The sequence below is a fragment of the Oncorhynchus tshawytscha genome, linkage group LG15, assembly GCF_018296145.1.
Source record: "Oncorhynchus tshawytscha isolate Ot180627B linkage group LG15, Otsh_v2.0, whole genome shotgun sequence".
Classification (NCBI taxonomy): domain Eukaryota; kingdom Metazoa; phylum Chordata; class Actinopteri; order Salmoniformes; family Salmonidae; genus Oncorhynchus; species Oncorhynchus tshawytscha.
In genome coordinates this window covers 10,607,167-10,629,873 of record NC_056443.1, presented here as the reverse complement: position 1 = coordinate 10,629,873, position 22,707 = coordinate 10,607,167, and the positions used below count along the sequence as shown (strand labels likewise).

The following is a 22,707-nucleotide window of genomic DNA, read 5'->3' as shown; positions in this document are numbered from 1 at the left end:
TCTCCCAGCGAAAATCTGTAAATCTCGGCCCCATAAGCTGTAATAGACCATCAGAAAATGCAAGACAATTAACTATCGGGGGGGTTGCCCAGGGCTTAATATCATACAGAAAACTCATCTCATCGCAGTCTGGAGGGGAGAGTGCAGTCTATCAGCCCAGTGTGCCTAGCTATGCCTCGTTCAGCAAGAGGAGGAGACAGAATAGAACAGGAACTAGGCATAAAAAGGAGGTGAGGAAAAAGAGAGAAAGGAGAGAGGAAGAGAGACAGGCAGTAGTTAAGATCATGGAAGGAGCAACGGCAGCATCGGCAATGCAAGTATCCTCGTCGTCGGTGTTGGGCGCCCACTTTCTTGTTAATTTGTGTAATTTGTGCTCCTTTCCTCCTCCACTCCTCCTCCTCCTCCTGCTCCTATTCACTATAGCAACAGCAGCAGCAGCAGCATCAGCAGCAGCTCGCCGCCCAGCAGCTCGTCTTCCAGCAGCAACTCCTCCAGATGCAACAGCTCCAGCAGCAGCAGCACCTGCTCAACATGCAGCGCCAAGGCCTGCTCTCCCTGCCCCCGGCCCCAGGACAGGCAGCCCTCCCCGGGCAGACCATGCCACCAGGTAAAGGGGTGGCTGAAGGGAGTGAAGGGGGAGAGGAGGGGGGAAAGGAGAGAGCCTGGGGCTTCTGGGGCTGGGGGGCTGTAGCGCACGTGACTGCCGGCGGCCACACCACTCTATCTATCTCTCTCGCTCTCTTCCCTTTTTCTTTCTACCGCTTTCGCTCTCCCTCAGCTCTGCCTGTCTCTCTGTCTCTTCCCGTTGTCTGCGAGTGTTTTTTTTCTCTCCCTCTATTCCCTTGCTCCCTGCTCACCCCTCCCTCTCTGGGTTGTTGTTGTTGTTGTTGTTTACTGCCTGTCTCACAGTAGGCAGCAAAGAAAAGAGACAAGAGGAGCCGCTTCCATTTTCTCCCGCCTCGCCAAGAAGTAAACACGTTTACCAAAATGGCAGGGGATAAAAACAACAACAACAACAACAACAACAAGAAACAAAACGAAGGGGGGTTAATTACCAGTGTGGGGCTGAAACAAAAGAACAATGCTCCGTTTATCTTGCTAGATAATAGCATTTGTGCTAACTGAATTCTGCTTCCTCTATGAATGTAATCCAGAGGCAGCCAGTGTGGATCGATGCCCATGGATCCCCTGTAGATTTCATTGTAACACTGCATTCTTATTAAGCAGAACCGCTGACAAGAGATCATCCCAGTTAATCTCTCAGTGTAGCCGTGTGCCATTTGGTTAAAAGACTAAGCCTGAGCGGTGTGTCAACAAGTAAGTTAGTACTTGTAGGCAGTAAACGGGAGGAAGTTATTTGTGTTGGTTTGCGATGACTCTGTGTTTACGTAGTCTACAATACATCACCTCCGGGCCTAGTAGTGATTGTGTAAATGGATTGTAACTGTGTTGGTCCTCTGTTTCTCCTCTCTACCAGCTGGACTGAGCCCAGCAGAGCTCCAGCAGTTGTGGAAGGACGTGACCGGCGGCGGCCACAACATGGAGGACAACGGCATCAAACACGGCGGCGGCGGCCTGGACCTGACCACTACCAACTCTTCCTCGACTACCTCCTCTACCCCTTCCAAAGCGTCACCTCCCATCTCCCACCACTCCATCGCCAACGGCCAGTCTCCCGCACTCAATTCCAGAAGGGAGAGGGAGCGAGAGAGGGAACGGGAGAGGTACGGAAAGTGAGCTACTCGTCCGCCACCCACCACACAACACATTGTAGACACAAAAGTTAGGACGACACAAAAGTTAGGACGACACAAAAAGCTTGTTGTCGGCTGGTAGTTGTTTGTTGTTTCAATGGCTTTTAATAATGTACAAATACATTTTATATCTGTCTATAGGAACTCCTGATCAGAGTATTTGTCCCCGTTTAGAAAATGAACACAAAAAAAAACGTATTTGTTCCTGCCGGGTTGAACAAGATGTTTTGTTTGTTTGTTCAATAGTTTATTAGTTTCTTGGTAATATTCAAAACCCAGCCTCGGCCTCCCTAGGGACAGCGTAGGATGCTATTGAACACAGTTACTTACACCATATCAAAAGCAAGGAGACGAAGACACCGGCAGCAATACACAGCTGTGCGAGCAGAAAGCGAAGGCAACCACCTCGTACATTAAGTATTTAGTGGCTCTATCTTTTGAAATTACCTTGCTGCTCCGCTTGTCATGTAAACAAAATACGTGACGCCAAGGTGGTATTTTAGAATGTTTGTCCTTGGGATGCCGCCTTTGTACGTGGTTCCGACTGTAAGAAAACACTGTTCACATATGTCTATCTGGTTCTATGCATTATTCAAGGCTCTTTCCTGCGATTATATTAAGAATGTGGCGCAGTGTGGAGAGACTTCGGTGGAGCTGGATGTGTTGCGTAATTGGTTTAAAGTAGATGCTATCTGCTACCGCCACTAAAAGGGGGCTTGAAAAAGATATCTTTAGAAGGCAGATGTTCCCCTAGAAGAGAAACAAAAACAGGAGGAGGAGGGAGGGGAAAGAGAAAACACTTTTTTATCTGTTAGTGTCCCCCGGGGGGGTGTGGCGTCTCGTAATGATCGAACACGGAGTATTGTCAAGGAGAGATGCTTACTAACACACAGTGGATCGATGGAGGGAAAGCCTGCCTGTAGAAACCGTGTGTGAGCTCTCACACACACACACACACACACACACCGACACACAAACACACACACACCCTCCAACCCGCCAAATACAGAAACAAGTGGAGCCGAAAGGTTAAACCGTCACTTTTAATAGGATGTGCTGTCTACTCGGGGTCATAACTTATTTGGGTGCCATTATCCAAGCAGAACCCCCTCTTGTCCTCAAAATAACATAAATTACGGAGAATATTATTCATCTCGTGATGAAAATGATATGGCCGTCTGGATTTTTCATGTTTACTTGAAAGCCCTCCGTTGATCGTTTTACAAGATGAAGAAATAGGGGTCGGGGAAAAAAAGAAAAGGAAATTGGTCCCTCTATGAAAGGGTTAGCTGGATGGTTTTTCACGCGTTGCTTAGGGGTTTGCAATAACACTGGATCAATAATCAGATGTTAACCATATTGCTAGGCCACCCGCCCTCATCTTTTCTCCCTTCTGTTATTAGGAACACGTTAGTCCCTTTATAGTGCACTACCTTTAGCCAGAGTAGCAAGAGCCTCATGGGCTCTGGCCAAAAGTAGTGCACTATATAGGGAGTAGGGTGCTATTTCAGATGCAGACAGTAACTTCCATCCTTGGCTTAATTAGGCTCCTTCCCTCCTCCTCCTCCTAGCATCCTTGGCAGGTGAACTATTCAATAGAACAGGGCTGAATTGACCTGCTTTGACCTGCTTGTCACTGATTGTAACCTGACAGCCACCAGCAGCCTCAAGCCATTATGGCTTTTTTGATGAATCTGACGCCAGTCTACCCTTCTCTCTCTCCTTCTCTCTACCTCCGATCCTTCATTTTTTTTCTCTCTCTGTCTCTCTCTGTCTCTTTCTCCCTCTCTGCCTTTGTCTCTCTCTCTCGCTCTCTCTCTATCTATCCCCCCTCTCTCTTTCTCCCCGTTCTCTTTCCCTCTCTTCTCTCTCTCTCTCTCATCTCACTCTCTATCCATCGCTCCCTCCTTCTCTCTCCTTTTCTCCCGCTGTCTCTCTCCCTCTCTCTCTCTCTCTTGCCCTTCTCTCCTCAGCTCATTACATGAGGAAAGCGGAGCCTCCCACTCCCTCTATGGTCATGGGGTGTGCAAGTGGCCCGGCTGCGAGAGCGTCTGTGAGGACTTCGGACAGTTTTTGAAGTAGGTCTTATTCTGAGAATGTACTCTACGATGTGTCTTACTCACCTCCCCTTTCCTGTACTCACCCCCCCTTTCCTGTACTCACCTCCCCTTTCCTGTACTCACCTCCCCTTTCCTGTACTCACCGACCTCATATATCATGTCTTAGCTTACACCGTGAATTTACTTCATGACTGTGCATTACGTTACAGTCTCCTGTGTTAATACTAAAACAAAAAAAAACGACAAGCTCGATGACAGTTGCGTTTAACAACCACGGGCCAAGACAACGGCCCCCATGATATCCGATGAAGCTTCATGTCGCCCAGCCAAGCGCCTCTCGTGCCTCTTTCCCACAGCAGAAACGTCGTCTTATGTTCCATGGTATAAAAGTTGCCATTCATCAACTAAGATGAGCTTAGTTGCTGTACATATTTTGTTTCTCAGTAATGAAGCTGCAGAGGCCTATTCTGGGTTATTTTCCACAGTACCAGAGCGGCTCTTTGCGAGCTTAATCGAGGGGGGCCCAACAAAGAGATAAACACGCTTGCATCTCAGTGGGGATATTTGAACGTGTAGATTGTATAGACTGTCAGGCGGCTGGCTACATTAACTCTAGATGTAATTGATCTCCGATTTACACCCAAATCTCCTCTTCAGCGCGCAGAGTTGCCTGATAGGCTGGTGTTCAGCCTGATAGACTGGTGTGCCTGATGGCCTCAAAAACGAATGGCAACTTGTAAAGACGCGCAGGGGGCCCCACAATGGCTGCATTCAGTGTTGTCATGGCGCCTGCGGACGGACTGAATGAACTCTTCATGCTCCATCAACAATTTAGTTAATTAGCTCATTTGTAATTGGTCTGCTTTGTTGTCTGGGATGTTAGTGGGGGACATCAAAAGGGGAAGGTGTTCGCTAGTGCCATAGATTACAGGTTATCACGTTGCCACTCTGGAGGAGCGAGGCTCTTTCTCTCTCTCTCTTCATTTGAAAAGAGAGAAAAAGGGGCCGAAGCGTTCATTGGAATATTCTAATTAGATTTGTAATTAACTGAGAAATAATGATCGCGTGGAGCGTTTTCACGGGTGTAAATGTTCATGTAAATCCCACACAAACTCTTTTGAAATTGGGATATTGTTCTATTTTGGGGAGGCGGATTCTTCCTTTACATTACAGTGCTGTAACTCCATAACAGTGGTTCTGTGATGACATGGAAGCCCACTAGGGCCAAACCAGAGTTGTAGGATTTAGGTCAGGCAAAACCAAAGGCAGTAGCTTGGTTAATTATACAGCCGTCTGTAGCACCAGCATGTGCATTAGGGCTAATGTGTGTCTGTGCAAAGAGAAATGACTGAAAGCCAGACTGGCTTAATATACAAAACCTCTACAGACCCCACAAGTGAGACAGACAAGACATTTCATGTGCATTATATCAACACCTCTGTTCAAAGGACAGGCCAACAAAAGACGCACCTTTGAATTCATTATTTCCAGGTGTATTTATATGGATATGATGTGCTTATCCCCAGGGGAAGATGCACTGCGTGGAGCAGCATGGTGGATGTCGCGAGCAAAGATTTGCTCGGGGAAAGGCAGTATAGTCAATATTATAAGGTTACATTATAAACTGGGTGGATTGAGCCCTCAATGCTGATTGGCTGACAGCCGTGGTACATCAGACCGTATACCATGGGTATGACAAAACATTTATTTTTAGTGCTGCAATTATGTTGGTAAGCAGTTTATGATCGCAGTAAGGCACCTCGGGGGTTTGTGATATATGGCCAATATACCACGGCTGTGGTACAAGGGCTGTGTCCAGGCACTCAGTTTACTTTGTCTTATTGAATCCACCCGCTACTGTACATTGCCTTCCATGTAAACACGGCTAAGTATGTTTACTGTAAGTGTCACGCTCTGACCTTAGTTCCTTTTTTATGTCTCTATTTTGGTTTGGTCGGGGCGCGGGTTGTTTTTCAATGTTTACTTTTCTATGCGTTTGGCCAGAGGCAGCTGTCTATCGTTGTCTCTGATTGAGAACCATACTTAGGTCGCCTTTTCCCACCTGGTGTTTGTGGGTAGTTGTTTCCTGTTTTGTGTTTTCACCTTTCAGGACTGTTTCGATTTCATTTCTTACATTCACTTTGTTATTTTGTATTTTCGTGTTCTGTGTTAATAAATGATCATGGACACTTACCACGCTGCGTTTTGGTCCGATCCTTCCTACTTCTCATCCGATGAAGACAAAGATCTTTACAGAACTACCCACCACCAACGGACCAAGCAGCGTGGTAAGGAGGAGCAGAGGGTTCGGGACTCCTGGACTTGGGAGGAGATATTGGACGGTAAGGGACCCTGGAGTCAGGCTGGGGAAAGCTGAACTGGAGGCGGCAAAAGCGGAGAGGCGGCGATATGAGGTAAGGCAGCGCAGCAGGCACGAGAGGCAGCCCCACACGAGGAGATTGGCGGAGTCAGGTGATAGACCTGAGTCAACTCCCTGTGCTTACCGGAAGCAGCATAGTACTGGTCATGCACCATGTTATGCGGTGAAGCGCACGGTGTCTCCAGTGCGCGCTCATAGCCTGGAGCGCTATAGGCCAGCCCCCCGCAAGTGCCATGGGAGAGTAGGCATCCAGCCAGGGCGGATTGTGCCAGCCCAGCGTGTTTGGTCCCCGGTGCGCCGTTTCGGCCCACGGTATCCTGCGCCGGCTCTGCGTACCATGTCTCCGGGGCGCTGGGAGGATGCTGTTCGTCCTATGCCTGCCCTCCGCCCGTGCCGGGCAAATGTGGGCATTGAGCCTAATGGAGAGGTGCGGGATCTCCAGTGCTCCCCCACAGCCCGGTTTATCCGGTGCCTCTTCTACGCACCAGGCCTCCTGTACGTCTCCCCAGGAGGGCCCTGTGGCAGCCCCATGCACCAGGCTGTCTCTGCGTCTTCTCCTTCCAGAGTCTCCCTCCTGTCCGGAGCCGCCAGAGCTGCCCAGCAGCCCAGAGCCGCCAGAGCCGTCCGTCAGTCCGTAGCCGCCCGTCAGTCCGGAGCCGCCAGAGCCACCCTCCTGTCCAGCGCCGCCAGAGTCTCCCGCCTGTCCGGCGCCGCCAGAGTCTCCCGCCTGTCCGGCGCCTCCGGGGTCGGTGGCGAGGGTCGCCGCTCCAGAGGCGCCACCTAAGTGGGCCAAGACTAAGGTGGAGTGGGGTCCACGTCTCGCGCCAGAGCCGCCACCGCGGATAGATGCCCACCCAGACCCTCCCCTATGGGTTGGGGGGGTTCCCAATCAGAGGCAGCTGTCTATCGTTGTCTCTGATTGAGAACCATACTTAGGTCGCCTTTTCCCACCTGGTGTTTGTGGGTAGTTGTTTCCTGTTTTGTGTTTTCACCTTTCAGGACTGTTTTTGTTATTTAGTATTTTCGTGTTCTGTGTTAATAAATGATCATGGACACTTACCACACTGCGTTTTGGTCCGATCCTTCCTACTTCTCATCCGATGAAGACGAAGATCGTTACAGTATGGACATCTTTATAGCTTAGTTTCTCATTTAGGTTAGGGCATAGGTACACGGTAGGCTATAAAACATGTGACTGCATATATTCTTTAAGACCAGTGTAGAAAAAAGGATTGCACAGATATACTTTACAGTAGGCATATACTTTACACTAGTAGACTAGAAAGAGGCGTTGCAGGCAATTCTCTGACAACTGGTATAGTATGGAAGGGACCCTGCTTAAAACAACTGTCTTTACAAAACAGCCTTAAAGATTCTGGGTGAGACTCCACATCGTTGCATCCAGCCTGCGAGGAGTCAGGTTCATGTACTGTAACCGGCACATGGAAACAGACAGCAACAAAAAAACAGCGTGATCCTGGCAGAACAAAGATGGCTGCTTGTCTGCCTTTCCTTGGAGGAGCTATCGTCTGTGTCAGGGAGAGCCTTTTAATGTTTTCGGAGATGCCACTCATCTCCTCGGCAACAGCCAGGTACACACACACTTTAAAAAGGTTTACATAAAATAGGTGTCAGAATCAAATGGCACTTTAAGACGAGAACGCGAGGAAGGGGGGAAACCTAGGTAACCTGATGGTTGGTTGCTGGAGGTATGAAACAAAATATCATGCAGCGGGCGCGTTTAGTCATCTTTTGTTGTGTTGCGGGTAGGAAACTTGTCAAGATCAGCATTTAATAGCTCTTCAGTGTCTCTTTTATGTGTGTTCACCTGGAGAGCTAGCCTAGAGGTTGGCTGGCACATTGTGTTAGCTCTGTAGTTCAAATGTAATATTAGCGTGGGAGTGTTCGAGGGGGTGTCGGGGGCGTGTGTGTGGGCCTGTGCCTGCATGTTGATGCATGTAAATGTATGTGCTTCTAAATAGTTTTGAGGCGCGTGCATTTTCAAGGTTTGGCAGGAATGAGAATAACTAACTTCACACACAGATTTGTTCTTTTAGATTAGTGTTACAGTGAGATGTATACATTTGCGGGCATGGTACAGTACTCTACAGTGCAATCAATGGAGAAATATTTGATTCATTCACATCACATACCTTTTAATACTCCATTCTGTTTAGTATTATTATATAATGCTTCCTGCTCTGTTCCCTAGTTCTGTATTGATTTGCTCTCCCATCTGTGATCTCTCACACACACACACACACACACACACACACACACACACACACACACACACACACACACACACACACACATCCGAGAAGAGTTAGTTACCGTTTGATTATCATCTCCAATTAAACATCCTTCAGCCCGTCAGCCCATATATATTCATACCCACCATCCAAACCACCAGCATGCCCCGACCGCCAACCCCTCAGAGCAGGGTCTCCCTAAATCGATGCACCTCGCCGTCTACACAGACAATTTATCTGCCTCCTCACTTAACTCTTCCCCTCTCCCCCTCCGACGCCATGTCCCCCTCTTCCCCCTTACCCAGCAGGCAGTAGCGTCAGAGAGAGACATGGCAAGCGGAGAGAGGGAGAGGGAGAGAGAGAGAGAGAGAGAGACGATAACCTGACCGCGAGTGTCTCTAACCGTTGCTTAATTAAACCCACAAGGCAGTAAGAAGCCCCCGGATAGGCCCCCTTAGCGCTACTCTGCCAGACGTCTGGCTGGGTGTGACAAGACCTTTAAAACTGAGGGCATTACATTAGTTATGCATATGCTGCTGTCTGGTCTGGTGTGGGTCTGCAATGTGTGTTTGTGTTACTCTGCGCCATGCTAGACAGTCAGGGAGGATGGAGGCCCCGGCCTAGCTAGCATGAAGGGTCTGGGTCGACGAAGCTGTGATAGGACACATGGACAATTAGGCACACCATACTGTGTGCTTTGCTTGAAGGTATATTAGCAGGCTCTTAGAACTCTCAGTGTATAACTTCAGTATATTGTGTGTATATTTGTCTTAGTGGTCAGTGAGGATACAAAATGGACAACATAATATGATACTCCATAGGAATAACTATCCCAAAGTGTATAACAGCCACTTCTCATAAACTAGGAACCTTTGCTTTGTTTTTGTCTAGAAAACCCTGCTATACTGCTATACTGTATTAGTGTGGCCTCTCTGTCCCTGAATCGCTGCATCTGTCAATCTCCCCAGCTCTCCCTCTTTCTTTCTGCCTTCCTGTGCTATTGGACCCATCACATTGGTTATTCCCCTCTCAAAACAAAAATCAATATGCCTGTAAAGTGACCCATAAATTATGTGGTGGCTCCAGAAATGTTTGTTCAGAGCTGTCTTTGTGAAGGCGTCCGGCCTCTCTTCCCTCGCTCACCTCTCTGTTTGTACTGCTCTGAGTCTGACTGGGCCCGGCTCATTAGGGGATATTCTGGTGACGATGACGGATAACCTGTCTCTCTCTCTCGCTCTCTTTCTCTCTCTCTCTCTCTCTCTCTCTCTCTCTCTCTCTCTCTCTCCCTCCTTCTCTTTTTATTGCTTGTTGTCTCTCACTCTCTCTCTCACTCTTTCTGCATCTCTCGCTGTCAATCTCTCTCCCTCACACATCTCTCTCTTTCTCTCTCTCTCTTTTTCTGTCTCTATGTCTCTCTCCCTCTCTCTCTTATACTCTTTCTCTATTTCCCACTTTCTTATTAATGCATAATAGCAGAGCTTGCCATTTGAATATTTCATATGCTGGCCGTAATCTGTTTGTAATCGCCTTGCTAACTGGCCAGCAGGAGAAGAAGAGGAAGACAAAAAAGGGATCATTTGAGGGAAAGAAAATGGTCGGAGGAATATCGAGAGGCCTTCTGCAGCTAATTCACAACCTCTCCCCTCCAACAGGAGAGAGAGAAAAAACACAGGCTGCTTGTCTGTCGATGAGAGGGAAACTTAATAAAGATTTTTTGTATTTTTTGTATTTGGTAATGAAGGATCTTCAGGGATAGTGGGCCAGCCCACTTGGTGCTTTTGAAGTAGCTGTAATTTATGACACACGCCATACATCAAGTGCATAAGATAGCATTATGAGCATTGAAATGAAAAGGGTATTTGCAGCATTAGTTCCCTCTTCCTGCGAGGGACGTGATTAAATGATTAATGAAATGCCCCTTTGCATGCGCATTCTGAAACAGCAATTAGACACGGGCTGGAGAGACCCACCAGTCCAGCCTCTCCCCCTCCTTTTACTGCTATCTCATTCCTGATTCATAATGGAACATATCTGAGCATTAGACCTGAAATGGTTACAAAAGCATAAAACAGGAATGAAATTGGAATGGTTTTAAATGTGCCCGGCCATAATTGAAAGGTACTGGGCTATTGTGATTACAAATGTCCCATTCCGTGCTTTGATTGGCATACTAAGGCAGGCTGGCGACTACGTTTGTATTGTTTAGCATTTTGCTGTTAAACAGTAAATAGGAAAAGACTATAAATATAATATATGGTGAAACGTGTGTGTGTGCATGTATGTGTGTGTGTGTGTGGTGTGCGTGTGTGTGTCAGAGAGAGCGATTTAAGCTCCCACTAATGCACTGGAGGCAGTGCTGTAAATGATCATTGAAGGGTCTGCAAGCTAACCTATAATTACAGGAAAGAATGTGGCAGCTCTGGCATTTCATAACCATGTCTTCTCAAAGCCCGCTTTGTGAGTTTGTCACCAATGATAATTCAGATAGAGGCTCATTACCGAACATCACAACACTTTAAAAAACCTTTTTCGCCTTTGTAGCGTGGTGCAGGGAATAAAGGTCTATTTTAATGGCGAGGTTCTTTTGTGTCCTGCAGACAAAATCCAATCAAGACGAACCGTCATCAACTGTTATGGCTGTCTGCTTTAAAAAAAAATCTAATGAAGGAGATACAGTCTGCCGCTGAATAAATGCTGAATAAATGCTGAATAAATGCCCACTTTGGAAGGGGAGCATTTTTTTAAATGTTCTCAACATGAAATTGCCTTTATTGTTTTCTGTAAATGAATTGGATACAAACCCATTGTGCCAGACCAGCATCTTTTATCCTCCATAGAGTAGTGCTCTGGGTAGTCACTGACTCCCATCCACACTACAGAGGGCCTATTGTCATATTGGAGATGCTTTCACTGTTTTATATCAGAACCACATGCACCAGTATTACATATCATTTCAGAATGATGTTGACAACAACAACATAATAATAATAATAATTTATGATAATACATAATTTAATAAATAATCGTAATAAATAATCACATTTTTGCATTTTAATAATTTAAATTACAATGCCTGATTTTATGAATTTGTATGCGTATAACATCATTAACGACTTCCCTCCCTCCCATCTCCCTCCCTCCCTCCCTCCCTCCCTCCCTCCCTCCCTCCCTCCCTCTCTCTCTCTCTCTCTCTCTCTCTCTCTCTCTCCCTCCCCTCCCTCCCTCCCTCTCTCTCTCTCTCCCCTCCCTCCCTCCCTCCCTCCCTCCCTCCCTCCCTCCCTCCCTCCCTCCCTCCCTCCCTCCCTCTCTCTCTCTCTCTCTCTCCCTCCCTGTCTCTCCCTCCCTCCCTCCCTCCCTCTCTCTCTCTCTCTCCCTCCCTCCCTCCCTCTCTCTCTCTCTCTCTCCCTCCCTGTCTCTCTCTCTCTCCCTGTCTCTCTTCCTGTCTCCAGGCACCTTAACAATGAGCACGCTCTAGACGACAGGAGCACGGCCCAGTGTCGAGTCCAGATGCAGGTGGTACAGCAGCTAGAGATACAGGCACGGCTCTTTTAGCATTATTACATTGCCATTGATTTCTAATTAATTTCTATGTGCCTGTTTGTGTGGCCGGCTAGGACAAAATGCAGCACACTAAGAGGTGGACACAAGCACACCTACCAGAAGCTTATATAGCGAGACCTAAACAAAGGAATCCTTGGGCCCGCACCAAACCCATTGTGACTGTTTTAATTGAATTAAGGATGTGCTTATTTTCTCTCCTTTCCAATTAATAACGGAGTGCATCTCTCCCCTTTCCCTGCATGTTAATTAAATGCACTTTGCACCTGACGAAATCTCCTGAAGAAGGGAACTATTTTTAGTAGGTGGAGCGTGACCTTATTAGCGTGTCACTCTGTCGAGATAATGAGTCCGGTGATTGAACGACATTATTACTCAGCATCCACAGCATTCCCACATTGCACTGGATTTACACCACGGCTGTCTATTTTCTGAACTGGATTTACAATGTGGTACTGACAGTCAGGCCTGCTTTAGGCACGGGGTAGCATGGACAAACAGACATGCTCTCCGAGTTCTAAGTTCCCACACACTCTCTCTCTCTCTCTCTCTCTCTCTCTCTCTCTCTCTCTCTCTCTCTCTCTCTCTCTCACACACTAAGCTGGCTTGATGCTGATCTGAATGCTGCCCAAGCGTTCCATTATAAAGTTGTTTTCCACTACGACAAAACATCTAGTTTTTATGTTGTTGGGGTTTTGGAGGGTCTTAGAACAAACAAAAAAACAATAATTCTTATTTATATGTAAAAGAAAACTAAAAAGTATAGTTTTTTTTGTCGTTTGTTTGTTTTTTTGCTGACACCCAAAACCACCGAACCTCGTGTTTACAGTGTGACCAATTACCAGTCGGCGTGTGCTCTTTTATGTCCTTCCTCGCCTCCTTTTTTCCCTTCACTCCATCCCTGAGAGCCGTCACTGGTAATGAGGCCCAGTTCAGTCTAGTCCAGTGTTGCTGGATGCTGCTGCCGCTGTCTTCGTGTTGTAGCTAGCGCAGGAGGAGTGTAGTTCAGTCTGTTCACACTGCCTGGTCCCTGTCACTCCCAGTGAGTTAGATTGATGATAGCAGATTGCAGGGCCACTAACTGGACCTCCAAGGGAACAGGGGGGAGCATGGAGGCGGGCCTGGCTGGCACTCTGTTTGAAGGACCCCTTCACCTCTTGGCAGCTGTTGGCTAGGGTCCATCTCTCTGTGTCCACAGGACTTTGAGGAGGCACTCAAGACCCTCTAATTTAGAGCCTGAGTAGCTTTTTTGCTGTCAAAGCATCCGTGACCTAAATTCTGCTATTGACAAAAAGATGAAGCGCTATTTGTTTTCCCTGACCTCTTCGCACTAACTTCCCTTTGCCCGACACCACCACCAGCAGCAGAAATGTTTTGTCTCTCTCTTCTCCTCTTCCTCTCCTCCACTGGTTTGGTTTAAGTCTGTGTCTTCAAGGCAGACTTAGCTAGGAGCCCCAGACTGGGCATATGCAGGATTCATTACAAGAGAGACAAGCTCGATAACAAGATGTATTACTGTTGCAGTCTGGGGAAAATCGCTCATTTCTAAAACTGTTTTATTTTCTCTCCCTCTCTCCGCTAACAGCTTTCTAAAGAACGTGAGCGTCTTCAGGCGATGATGGCCCACTTGCACATGCGGCCCTCGGAGCCCAAGCCATCTCCAAAACCTGTGAGTGCATATTGCTCTATATACAGTAAACAGGGTTTGGCTGAATGAGCCCCAGCAGATGAAATGAAACAGTTTAACCGTCAGCAGTTAAAATGGAAGGAGGGATAGAGGGATGATAGTGGGATGGAAAGGCAATACCAGGTTACACATCTCCCATCAGATACATCTCAGTCTATGACAGAGAGGACAATAGAGCCAGGCGTGTATTAAATCACAGGCTTGAGTCCTTTGCCAAAACGCTGGGCCATTTCATTGTGATAGATATAATGGTCAAAACAACCTGTTAGCACCACAGTCCAAAGCAGCACTTAAAGTCGAGTGAGAGAAATGAGAAGATGTTTCATTTGGACAACAAACATCTCAACTGATAGCTGTACTGGTAAAGATGATGAGCAATGAAATAGCCCAGTAATAAGTATGCAATAAAATGGGCTTATAATGGATATAAAATCCTACAAATATGGGCAAAAATTGCCTAAAATCTATTTGACACTATTTCACTTTAATATATATTTGCTTTGAATATGGATACACTCACAATGCAAATATATTTAAATTATACACACAATTTTAAATATTGCATTTGCAAAAACAATGCATAATTTTTGTTAGTATTGTTGACCTAATTTTTAAAGCAGTTTTAAAAAATTGACAGTAGAAACATTGTTAGTATGTTGCTGCTGCTTAGTAAGTGCCTAATTTCAATGGGATAATATTCCTGCTCATCACCTCTCATCATATAAAGTAGAATCACAAGATAGAATAATTATCCTGCAAACCCGTCAGGAATCGTCTGCTTTCCTCCAATTTATTATTCAATCACTTTTTCCCCCATTTTTTTTTATCTTCAAAACTCCAGCAGCTTGGTTACATCTAGTCTAATAAAGAATGTTCAGGACTGTAATCCAAGACTGCATATGAATGAATAATGTTAATGAAGTACTGCATTACATAAACCGCACATGAAAGAACTGCTAATTGCATTTGATGATGCGTAATTCATACAGAGATCCTTAAATGAGCAAACTCTCTCCAGCTTCAGTTTTAAGGCTCCCCCCTTTGGAGAACTAGAGAGGAGCGTAGTTATACTGTAGATTTTGGCATGTGAAAATGACTACATGTGTATAATACGTGTTATATGTGAAGAAATGCATAGTTCCACCGCAATAGGAGATGGGTAATAGATATCATCATAGCATGGGTTTACAGCCCGAACATGGCTGGGGTTGAAACAGCCCACATATTTGATAAATATTAATAGTGTGAATGTATTGCCGGGCTGCTGAAATGAGTCTGGTTGGTTCATCACTGCAACCCTTAACAGCTATCAGTAGCCCAACACAAGGTGTTCCTCGCGCTGGGCCCACTGTCTATTATATGACCCCATTTACTCTCTGAATGGCACTTCATTAAATGTTACCTTTTGGCCATGCCATGGATGGATGAAAATCAAAGTTACCAAGGCTGCAGGTCCCTGAATAATGAGGTTTTTTTCTCTCTCTCTCTCTCCCAGACCCAACCTTGAATATATATATTCAGATGAGCAGAGAGGTGGCAAAGTGCTCATCCCTGCCTCTCATTCACTCTTCCTCTCAGTTAGGGCTTTAATAAATTCCATTTTGCAAATACTAGGATTGTATGCCTGCAAACATGTTACGCTTGTTGCCGTACCTGGTGGGGGGAAAAAAAGAGGGAATCTTAACACTATAAATATACATGTGATTACACACACACACACACACACACACACTTGATAGGATTTATTATGGAGTGCATTTTTGCTATGTTTGACAGCGTATCCAAACCCTTTGTGGGTCCCTGTGTTGAACATGTAACACATAATGACTGTTCACAGTGTTGCTGGGGCTGTGTGGTGTGTGTGTGTGTGTGTGTGTGTGTGTGTGTGTGTGTGTGTGTGTGTGTGTGTGTGTGTGTGTGTGTGTGTGTGTGTGTGTGTGTGTGTGTGTGTGTGTGTGTGTGTGTGTGTGTGTGTGTGTGTGTGTGTGTGTGTGTGTGTGCGTATGTGTGTGTGTGTGTCTGATGCTGTGAATGAATGGGGGATTAAGTAGGAACACACTTTAAAGACCTGGTTGGTTCGGTGCCTTGACCTGTTATGAATTATATGGAGATTTCTGTATTATACACATCCAACACACTCTTTTGTAAGCTGTTGTAGGGGGGGGGTGGCAATATACATTTTCCTTTTCAATTGTCATGCTAGTTTACTGGCTGTACTGTGTTCCACAGTGACAGTTGCTGTAGTCTAGTCTACCTTCCTCCCAAAAGTAGTAAAGCCTTTCTGTCTCAGACAATGATGGTTATGACGTGTCCATCATCATTATTATTCCGTAATTCAATTACATAATTAGCACGTGAACATTTGAATTCATTAGCAATTGATATTTTTCACCTTTAAAAAAATCAGCTGATGTGCATGTTTTTGAAACTTACACTCGTCAGTCTTAGATTCATTCCTCCTTCCAGTGTGCGGTAGAGTAAACTTGTACTAAGGCCACAGCTAGCCTATGCGGTAACTCTGCAGTCCTATGGAAAGTTCTTCTCTCTTCTGACTAGTTTGAGTTGATCTAATACATAACAATAAATGTCACTTAGCAGAGGCTTCTATCCACTTGCAGCCATAGATTTTTTTTACGGGTGGTCCCGGGAATCAAACCCACTATCCTGCCGTTGCAAGCACCATGCTCTACCAACTGAGATACAGAAGTACTGATGTCAGTATAGGCCATACTGTTAACTAGCTGCCAGTCATCTCAGCCCAGACAGTCCCTCCCAGTATCAGCTCATTAGCTTTAAGTGGTGCTATAATGATCAGCTGAAAACCATAGATGCACCATAGTCTTTCCAATCTGATCTCATTGCATTTATCAACACACACTGTTGCAAATTATTGTTGAGGCCTCTCGCTCTCTCGCTCTCTCTCTCTTACAACCCTGCTCCCCTTTCAAAGTGATCTCCATACACTTTAATTCACAACGCTCACAAGCATTCCACTCGCCCCATTCGCAATTAAGCCAATTTGGTTTGAATATGTAATGATGTCATTTCCATTCCACCTAAATTAGCACAGAGACGCAAAGGTCAGGGTGGAAGTTTCCACTCGGCTGGTTGGAACCCCTACAATCACATCACATGAGCCCAAGTAAAAAAAGGAAATACAAAAAGAGGGAGAAAAGCTATGTGGATTAGTGATGGGTTTCAGTTAGCGTTAGCGGCGAGGTAAAGTGACACTCTCTGGTCGGGTTTCAAAGAGGAAAGAAGCCGCGGCCACCAGGCGCATCGCTTTTGTTTTGTATCCAGGAAAGGTCAGGGTTGCCTGTGCTGTGGCCCGGCCAGCTGTAGCCATCTGTAGCCAGGTGGTGGAGGTGGCTGTCTCTGGCTCTCTCCCTACCACAGTTTAGTACACACTACATAGTGAGTTGTCTCTATCTGGGCTAGAGATGGTGGTTGGGATAACATGGAGGGCTGATCATGAGATCATCTTTTAACAGCGTGTTCGAATAAGAATTCTTATGATACAATTGTATCCTTTAATTTGTGGAGATTGGCTGCTTCCTCTAACGCAGCTTATTAGTGGAACCACAGCTGTAGAACTGTAGAGCGAATCCACTCTCATTTGTCAGAGAGCCCCTTCTGATGTAAAACTGTCTTTCTTTCTCCCTCCCGCTCTCCTGCCTCTACTTCCTTCTTCTCGCCCTCAATCATATTTCTCTCTTGTCTTTCTCTCCCTCGCTCTCTTTCCCATGTTCTCTCTTCCTCCCCCCCTTTCTCTCTCTCCCTCTTTCACTCCACCCTGTCTCACCCTCCTTCACTCCCTCTCCTTCCTTTCCTCGCTCCCTCACCCCTTTCCTCCTTACTCAGCTGAACTTGGTATCGAGCGTCACCATGTCGAAGAACCTGCTGTCGGTGTCCCCTCCGAACGTACCTCAGACCCCCACCACGCCCAGCGCCCCCGTGACACCCATGTCCCAGGTGCCCCAGGTGCCCTCCCTGCTCAGCGCAGCCAACGTCCCCAGCATGGGCGCCATGCGCAGACGTCACTCCGACAAGTACTCCATGCAACTGTCTTCAGGTAAGAACCTCTACACTAAGCCCAGTCACCTAGAGTTATGATCATTAATAAAGTTGGGTTCATTGAGTTTAATTGAATACTGTGTTGGACATTCAATGCATTGTCTCTATTGGTTGTTGTTGTACAGTGTTTATTCCAATATGGAATGTTATATTTAAAAGCAAAAAAGAGCCTCTGTATAATCAATCTATATGTAAATACACCAGAACTTTTTCTGAGCATAATTATTACATGAATGTTAATTAAGTTCGAACGTAAGATGTTCTATGTATTAAGCTCTTTGCATCTGCCTTTGATGTTTATATTTACTCTCTGGTATTTAGTATCAAATATGCATGAATTATTCATGTTCATACAAAATATCTACATTGATCTAATTTCATATGGATGAATTAGTGTTTAAGATTTCTCATGAGAGAGATTAATAAAAATTATATTTTGTTAGACATGGAAAATGCTGATTTGATATGTGCTGCCCTCCCCTCCCTCTTCTCTTCTCTTTCTCTCCCGCTTTTAATTTGATGAAACCCTGAACTAATTCCAATACCTTGAAGAATAAAATTTACCAATTATTTCAGGTGGTGACACAGTATTTATTTTTCCAGAGATTGCCCCAAACTATGAGTTTTATAAGAATGCCGATGTCAGACCGCCATTTACTTATGCAACCCTCATAAGGCAGGTGAGTGGGAGAAAAAATAAATTAACTTTGCCTGATTAGATGTAAATTAATTGCTGCTTGAATCGCAGGCAGCTCTGAGAGTGTGTGTCATGCAGTCTAGTTAGTAAACCATTATTTGATGTCGTCTCATTTCAGGGTATCATGGAGTCAGGCGACATGCAGTTAACGCTTAATGAAATCTACAGCTGGTTCACACGCACATTCGCTTACTTCAGACGCAACGCAGCTACTTGGAAGGTACCTACCCTAAACCTACTCTTACAGCCTTAGAGAACACTACTTCCTCATTTAGAGACACCTCTTTGTGCCATACCTGCAGTAAGAAAAGCTTGGAGGAACATTTATTTACTTGACACCAACAGATTAGTATCCCACTCCCCTCTCTTTAACCTGACCTCTTGAATAGAGTGAATTTTTCCAACCTCTTTCTCTCGGATGACAAGTGAAAGAATAATTCTGCCTCTGATATCGTTTTCTAATTTGGTGCAGTGGGGAGGAGTGGGGCCTGGCACGCTAATTACAATACAGCCACTCAATCATCAGCACCTTTTGTTACCATGCACCGTATTACTTCTCCTCCTGTCCCTCCCCTCACTCTATATCTATCTCGCTCTCTTCTTTCTCTATCTTTCTCTCTCCTCTCTCTCTTCCTCTCTCTCCCTCTCCATCCCTCCTCCCACACACACCCAGCCTCTCTTGCATATCATTGGTTAATTAGTCTGAAAGATGGCTGTTTGCCTAGGGAGGCTTGGGCTGTGGCAGGGGGTTTTGTGTTTAGTGTCTGGCCCGTGTGCTCCTATACACACACCATAGCTCATAGTGGCGGGCTGGTGGCCGCGTGTCCGACTGAGGGGTTATGGCCGTTCAGCCGGAACTAAAGGAGACCCAAAGTGAGAATTAGCCTGTCAGGGAGAGAACACACTTCATTTACCAGGACAAAAGGACTCATTTGTATCTCTGTCCTATACAACTATCATTGCCTGCCTCTCTAACACAGTTAAAAATGTCTTCTTGATGCATCTGTTTTTGGGGGAAGTGTGTGTGTGTTGCTGATAAGTATATTCCCTCCCTCTACCCCAACACTACACGTATCTGTGTGTTATTCTCACCCACCTTAAGCATAATTCGTTAGCCAGTAAGAGCCAGTGGCCATTGTGGATACTCAGGAGGAGGAGGGGAGGGGGGGGGATCAGGATACATCCACCTCTCATCAGCATGCAAAGCATATCAGAGAACTAGGTTTAGCAAAGTGAATTAATTTGGATTTGGGATGCAAATGATGTCGGCTTGTGATTACTGATCCACAAGGGTGTGCTGCAAAAGACTCCGGACTCTTCCGGATTGTCACACAGTCCTGTGTGTTTAAAAAAAACTTGTTTAGTCAATTGTTTTATCACTAACTGGTCTCTCTCTCTCTCTGACACACACACACATTTAATTGTTTGGGTGGCCCGGTCATGATATAGAGAAGTGGGCACAATGGGCATTAGAAATATCTCAGTCCCTCTCTCTTTCACAATAACCTAGGTGATATATTTACATTTTGAGCTCCCACATTTCTTTTGTAAGGCGTTAGAGGGATGATCTGTGACGGGCTTGTCATTTGATTAACTGAGAGAACTTTAAAAAAAGAAAAAAAAAAAAATGAAAGGTGATTTAATATCTGAGCTTGGTCTCATCAGCTCTGAGACTGGAGGATCCAGCCTCCACTCTGCTCCTCACTCCCCAGCAGCTTATTAGATCTAACTGTAAAGCATGCATAATAAAACTGCTCATTTTCTCATTAATATTAAAATGATCATATTCAAAGCCATGGGCATTAAGATCAATCAAATCCTGGGATTTTCAGGTCAGATGCGAAGATCTGCTTCTGGGCTGTTTTTTTCTCCTTTTCTTTAGAGAACCTCTTTTCTTAAAGGGAAAACACTGTATACCTCGTTGGGAGAGTAATGCTTGTGACAGCGGACGATATTAAAGCAAAGGTTATTATTTGTAGGCTTTCTGACGCATGTTTTAATATTGATTTATCTGGAATGTCGGGAAAGAATATTGTATTTCTTTTGTTGATTTTCTTTTTTGTATATATTTAATGTTTGCATATGCATGCAGTAATGCATACATGTGTTAATGCATACATGTGTTAATGCATACATGTGTTAATGCATACATGTGTTAATGCATACATGTGTTAATGCATACATGTGTTAATGCATACATGTGTTAATGCATACATGTGTTAATGCATACATGTGTTAATGCATACGTGTTAATGCATACATGTGTTAATGCATACATGTGTTAATGCATGCACATCTCAGGTCATTTTGATAGCAACACTTTGCTTTAAGGGTATGTGACAATATTACAACAAAAAGGTGTCCAGATCTGATCATTCGCTTGACTCCTATCTTAACAGCATGCACAGACTATTTCAATATAGTAGACATCCTCGTCAGCCTACCCCAAAACCACCTCACACCCACAAGTCGTACCTTCTCACACCAACCCCCCTCCTCCTCTTGTCCCCCACACCTCATATTGTCACCGGAGTTAGTGGTTAGCCACCGGATGGGAAGGGCCTCAAATCTGTGATACTGTCATCATCTTGAGATACTGCCATTAAGACCAGAGCAGAGGGTTGAGGGCTGCTGCTGCTGCTGCTGCTACTGACATCACCATTATCACCACAGCATTACCACTTCTGTCACCAAAAGCCATTCGCTATGCTGATTACCTCCTCTCAGCCTACTTACTCTGATTGATATGTACTGTGTGTGACTTGTAAGTGCATTCGTACTCGTATTCGCTTTTACTAATTAAATCAATGGTGCGTGAACGTTAAGAATTAAAAAAAAAAAATCTATTTCCCTTCGCTTCTTTCCTTCCTTTCTTAGGTGGATAATAAAAAAAGAAATCAAATGGACTCTTTCCATAACCTTTCTCTCCTTGTTTCCATCTGTAGAATGCCGTTCGCCACAACCTCAGTCTGCACAAGTGCTTTGTGCGCGTGGAGAACGTGAAGGGGGCCGTGTGGACGGTGGATGAGATGGAGTACCAGAAACGCAGGTCTCAGAAGATAACAGGGTACGTTAGAGCAGAGCTGTCACTCTAACTCCCCACCTAGTCCTAGGGCCTGTACCGTATTACCACTAATAATCTGCCATTTTTAAACAGCACTGTAGTACAGTACACGGTGTCTGTTCCAAGGGCTGCCGTTCATTCTAAAGTGATTTAATGTCACAGCTATTAGGAGAAATAGGTATTTTACAATGATGTTAGATACTTATTTGTTTATGTTGGAATTATGCCATTTTGTAAAAATAAGAATGTTTATTTCAAACTGTTTTGTGTATTTGTGTTTCCTGGTGTAGAAGCCCGACGCTTGTGAAGAACCTTCCCTCCAGCCTGGGCTATGGAGCTGCTTTAAACGCCAGCTTACAGGTAAACACACAGTATTAACCTGCGATTGCTCTGTCAGATCCTGTGCACTAGACGGCATGTGACTGATTCCCCTCCATTGCATTGTGGGCACTATAGCCTACAGCTGTCTATGTGTGTGGTTTCTGTGTGGTTAAATGGAAGTCGTTTTTAAGACCTCAGCCGACTGTATTGTATGTTCATAGTCAGCAAGGAAGATGCAGGAGAAAGTGGCTAAAGTTGAGTGGAGGGTCTCACTCTCCTCCCTCTCTCCTCCCTCCTCTCTCTCCCTCCCTAACTCCCTCCATCTCTTTCCTTCTCTCTCCATCTGTCTGGTTGAGATGAGTGAGAATGGAGGCCACCCTGTGGTTAGAGCAGGCACCAGCTCTTTCTCTCTCTCCAGCTTGAATACAGGCTCAGATTGATAGCAGCCGCAGCAAATGCAAAGGCATTTGCATGAATATTTATCCAAGCTGTCATAAATGATTTGGCTTCATACTGTCGGGCCAGCCAGCAAGGTGCTCATAGCCAAAACGTACAATTTTAATCGCAAATGTAACTTTAATGCGCAGGAGGCAAAAGTGTCAGGAGTTCTATCTTATTATGGAGGTAAAGTTTAATAGTCATCGAAAGCCAAAATGATGATATCAGTGAAATCCAAAATATTTCATTATGTGGAGTTATATTGAGTCGAATAAACCATCGGTGAAAACTGTTCCGTGATGGTTGCAAACGATCCAATCATTAGTCATTTACAGCCTATAGAAAGCATCCAGTAATTGTCTTAAAGGAAAACTCCAACCAAAAAATCTCTTTTGGTATTTGTTTCATTAGTTCATTGTTGA

At 45.2% G+C, this 22,707-nt stretch overlaps 1 protein-coding gene across 17 annotated transcripts in view; it reads left to right on the top strand.

The window, feature by feature from the left end:
* The window catches only part of LOC112214374 (forkhead box protein P2), a 114,759-nt gene that overhangs the window by 82,140 nt on the left and 9,912 nt on the right, over positions 1 to 22,707 (top strand). For 6 of the 17 annotated variants that reach the window (XM_042298128.1, XM_042298122.1, XM_042298126.1 and 3 more), the window contains 10 exons: positions 424 to 607; positions 1,478 to 1,733; positions 3,728 to 3,832; positions 11,896 to 11,983; positions 13,590 to 13,673; positions 17,553 to 17,763; positions 18,342 to 18,445; positions 18,581 to 18,682; positions 21,408 to 21,529; positions 21,811 to 21,886. In XM_042298128.1, coding sequence (XP_042154062.1) covers positions 424 to 607; positions 1,478 to 1,733; positions 3,728 to 3,832; positions 11,896 to 11,983; positions 13,590 to 13,673; positions 17,553 to 17,763; positions 18,342 to 18,445; positions 18,581 to 18,682; positions 21,408 to 21,529; positions 21,811 to 21,886 — 1,332 coding nt within the window. The remainder of the gene's footprint in view (positions 1 to 423; positions 608 to 1,477; positions 1,734 to 3,727; positions 3,833 to 11,895; positions 11,984 to 13,589; positions 13,674 to 17,552; positions 17,764 to 18,341; positions 18,446 to 18,580; positions 18,683 to 21,407; positions 21,530 to 21,810; positions 21,887 to 22,707) is intronic. The other 11 variants (XM_042298132.1, XM_042298129.1, XM_042298125.1 and 8 more) reach the window with 7 other exon arrangements.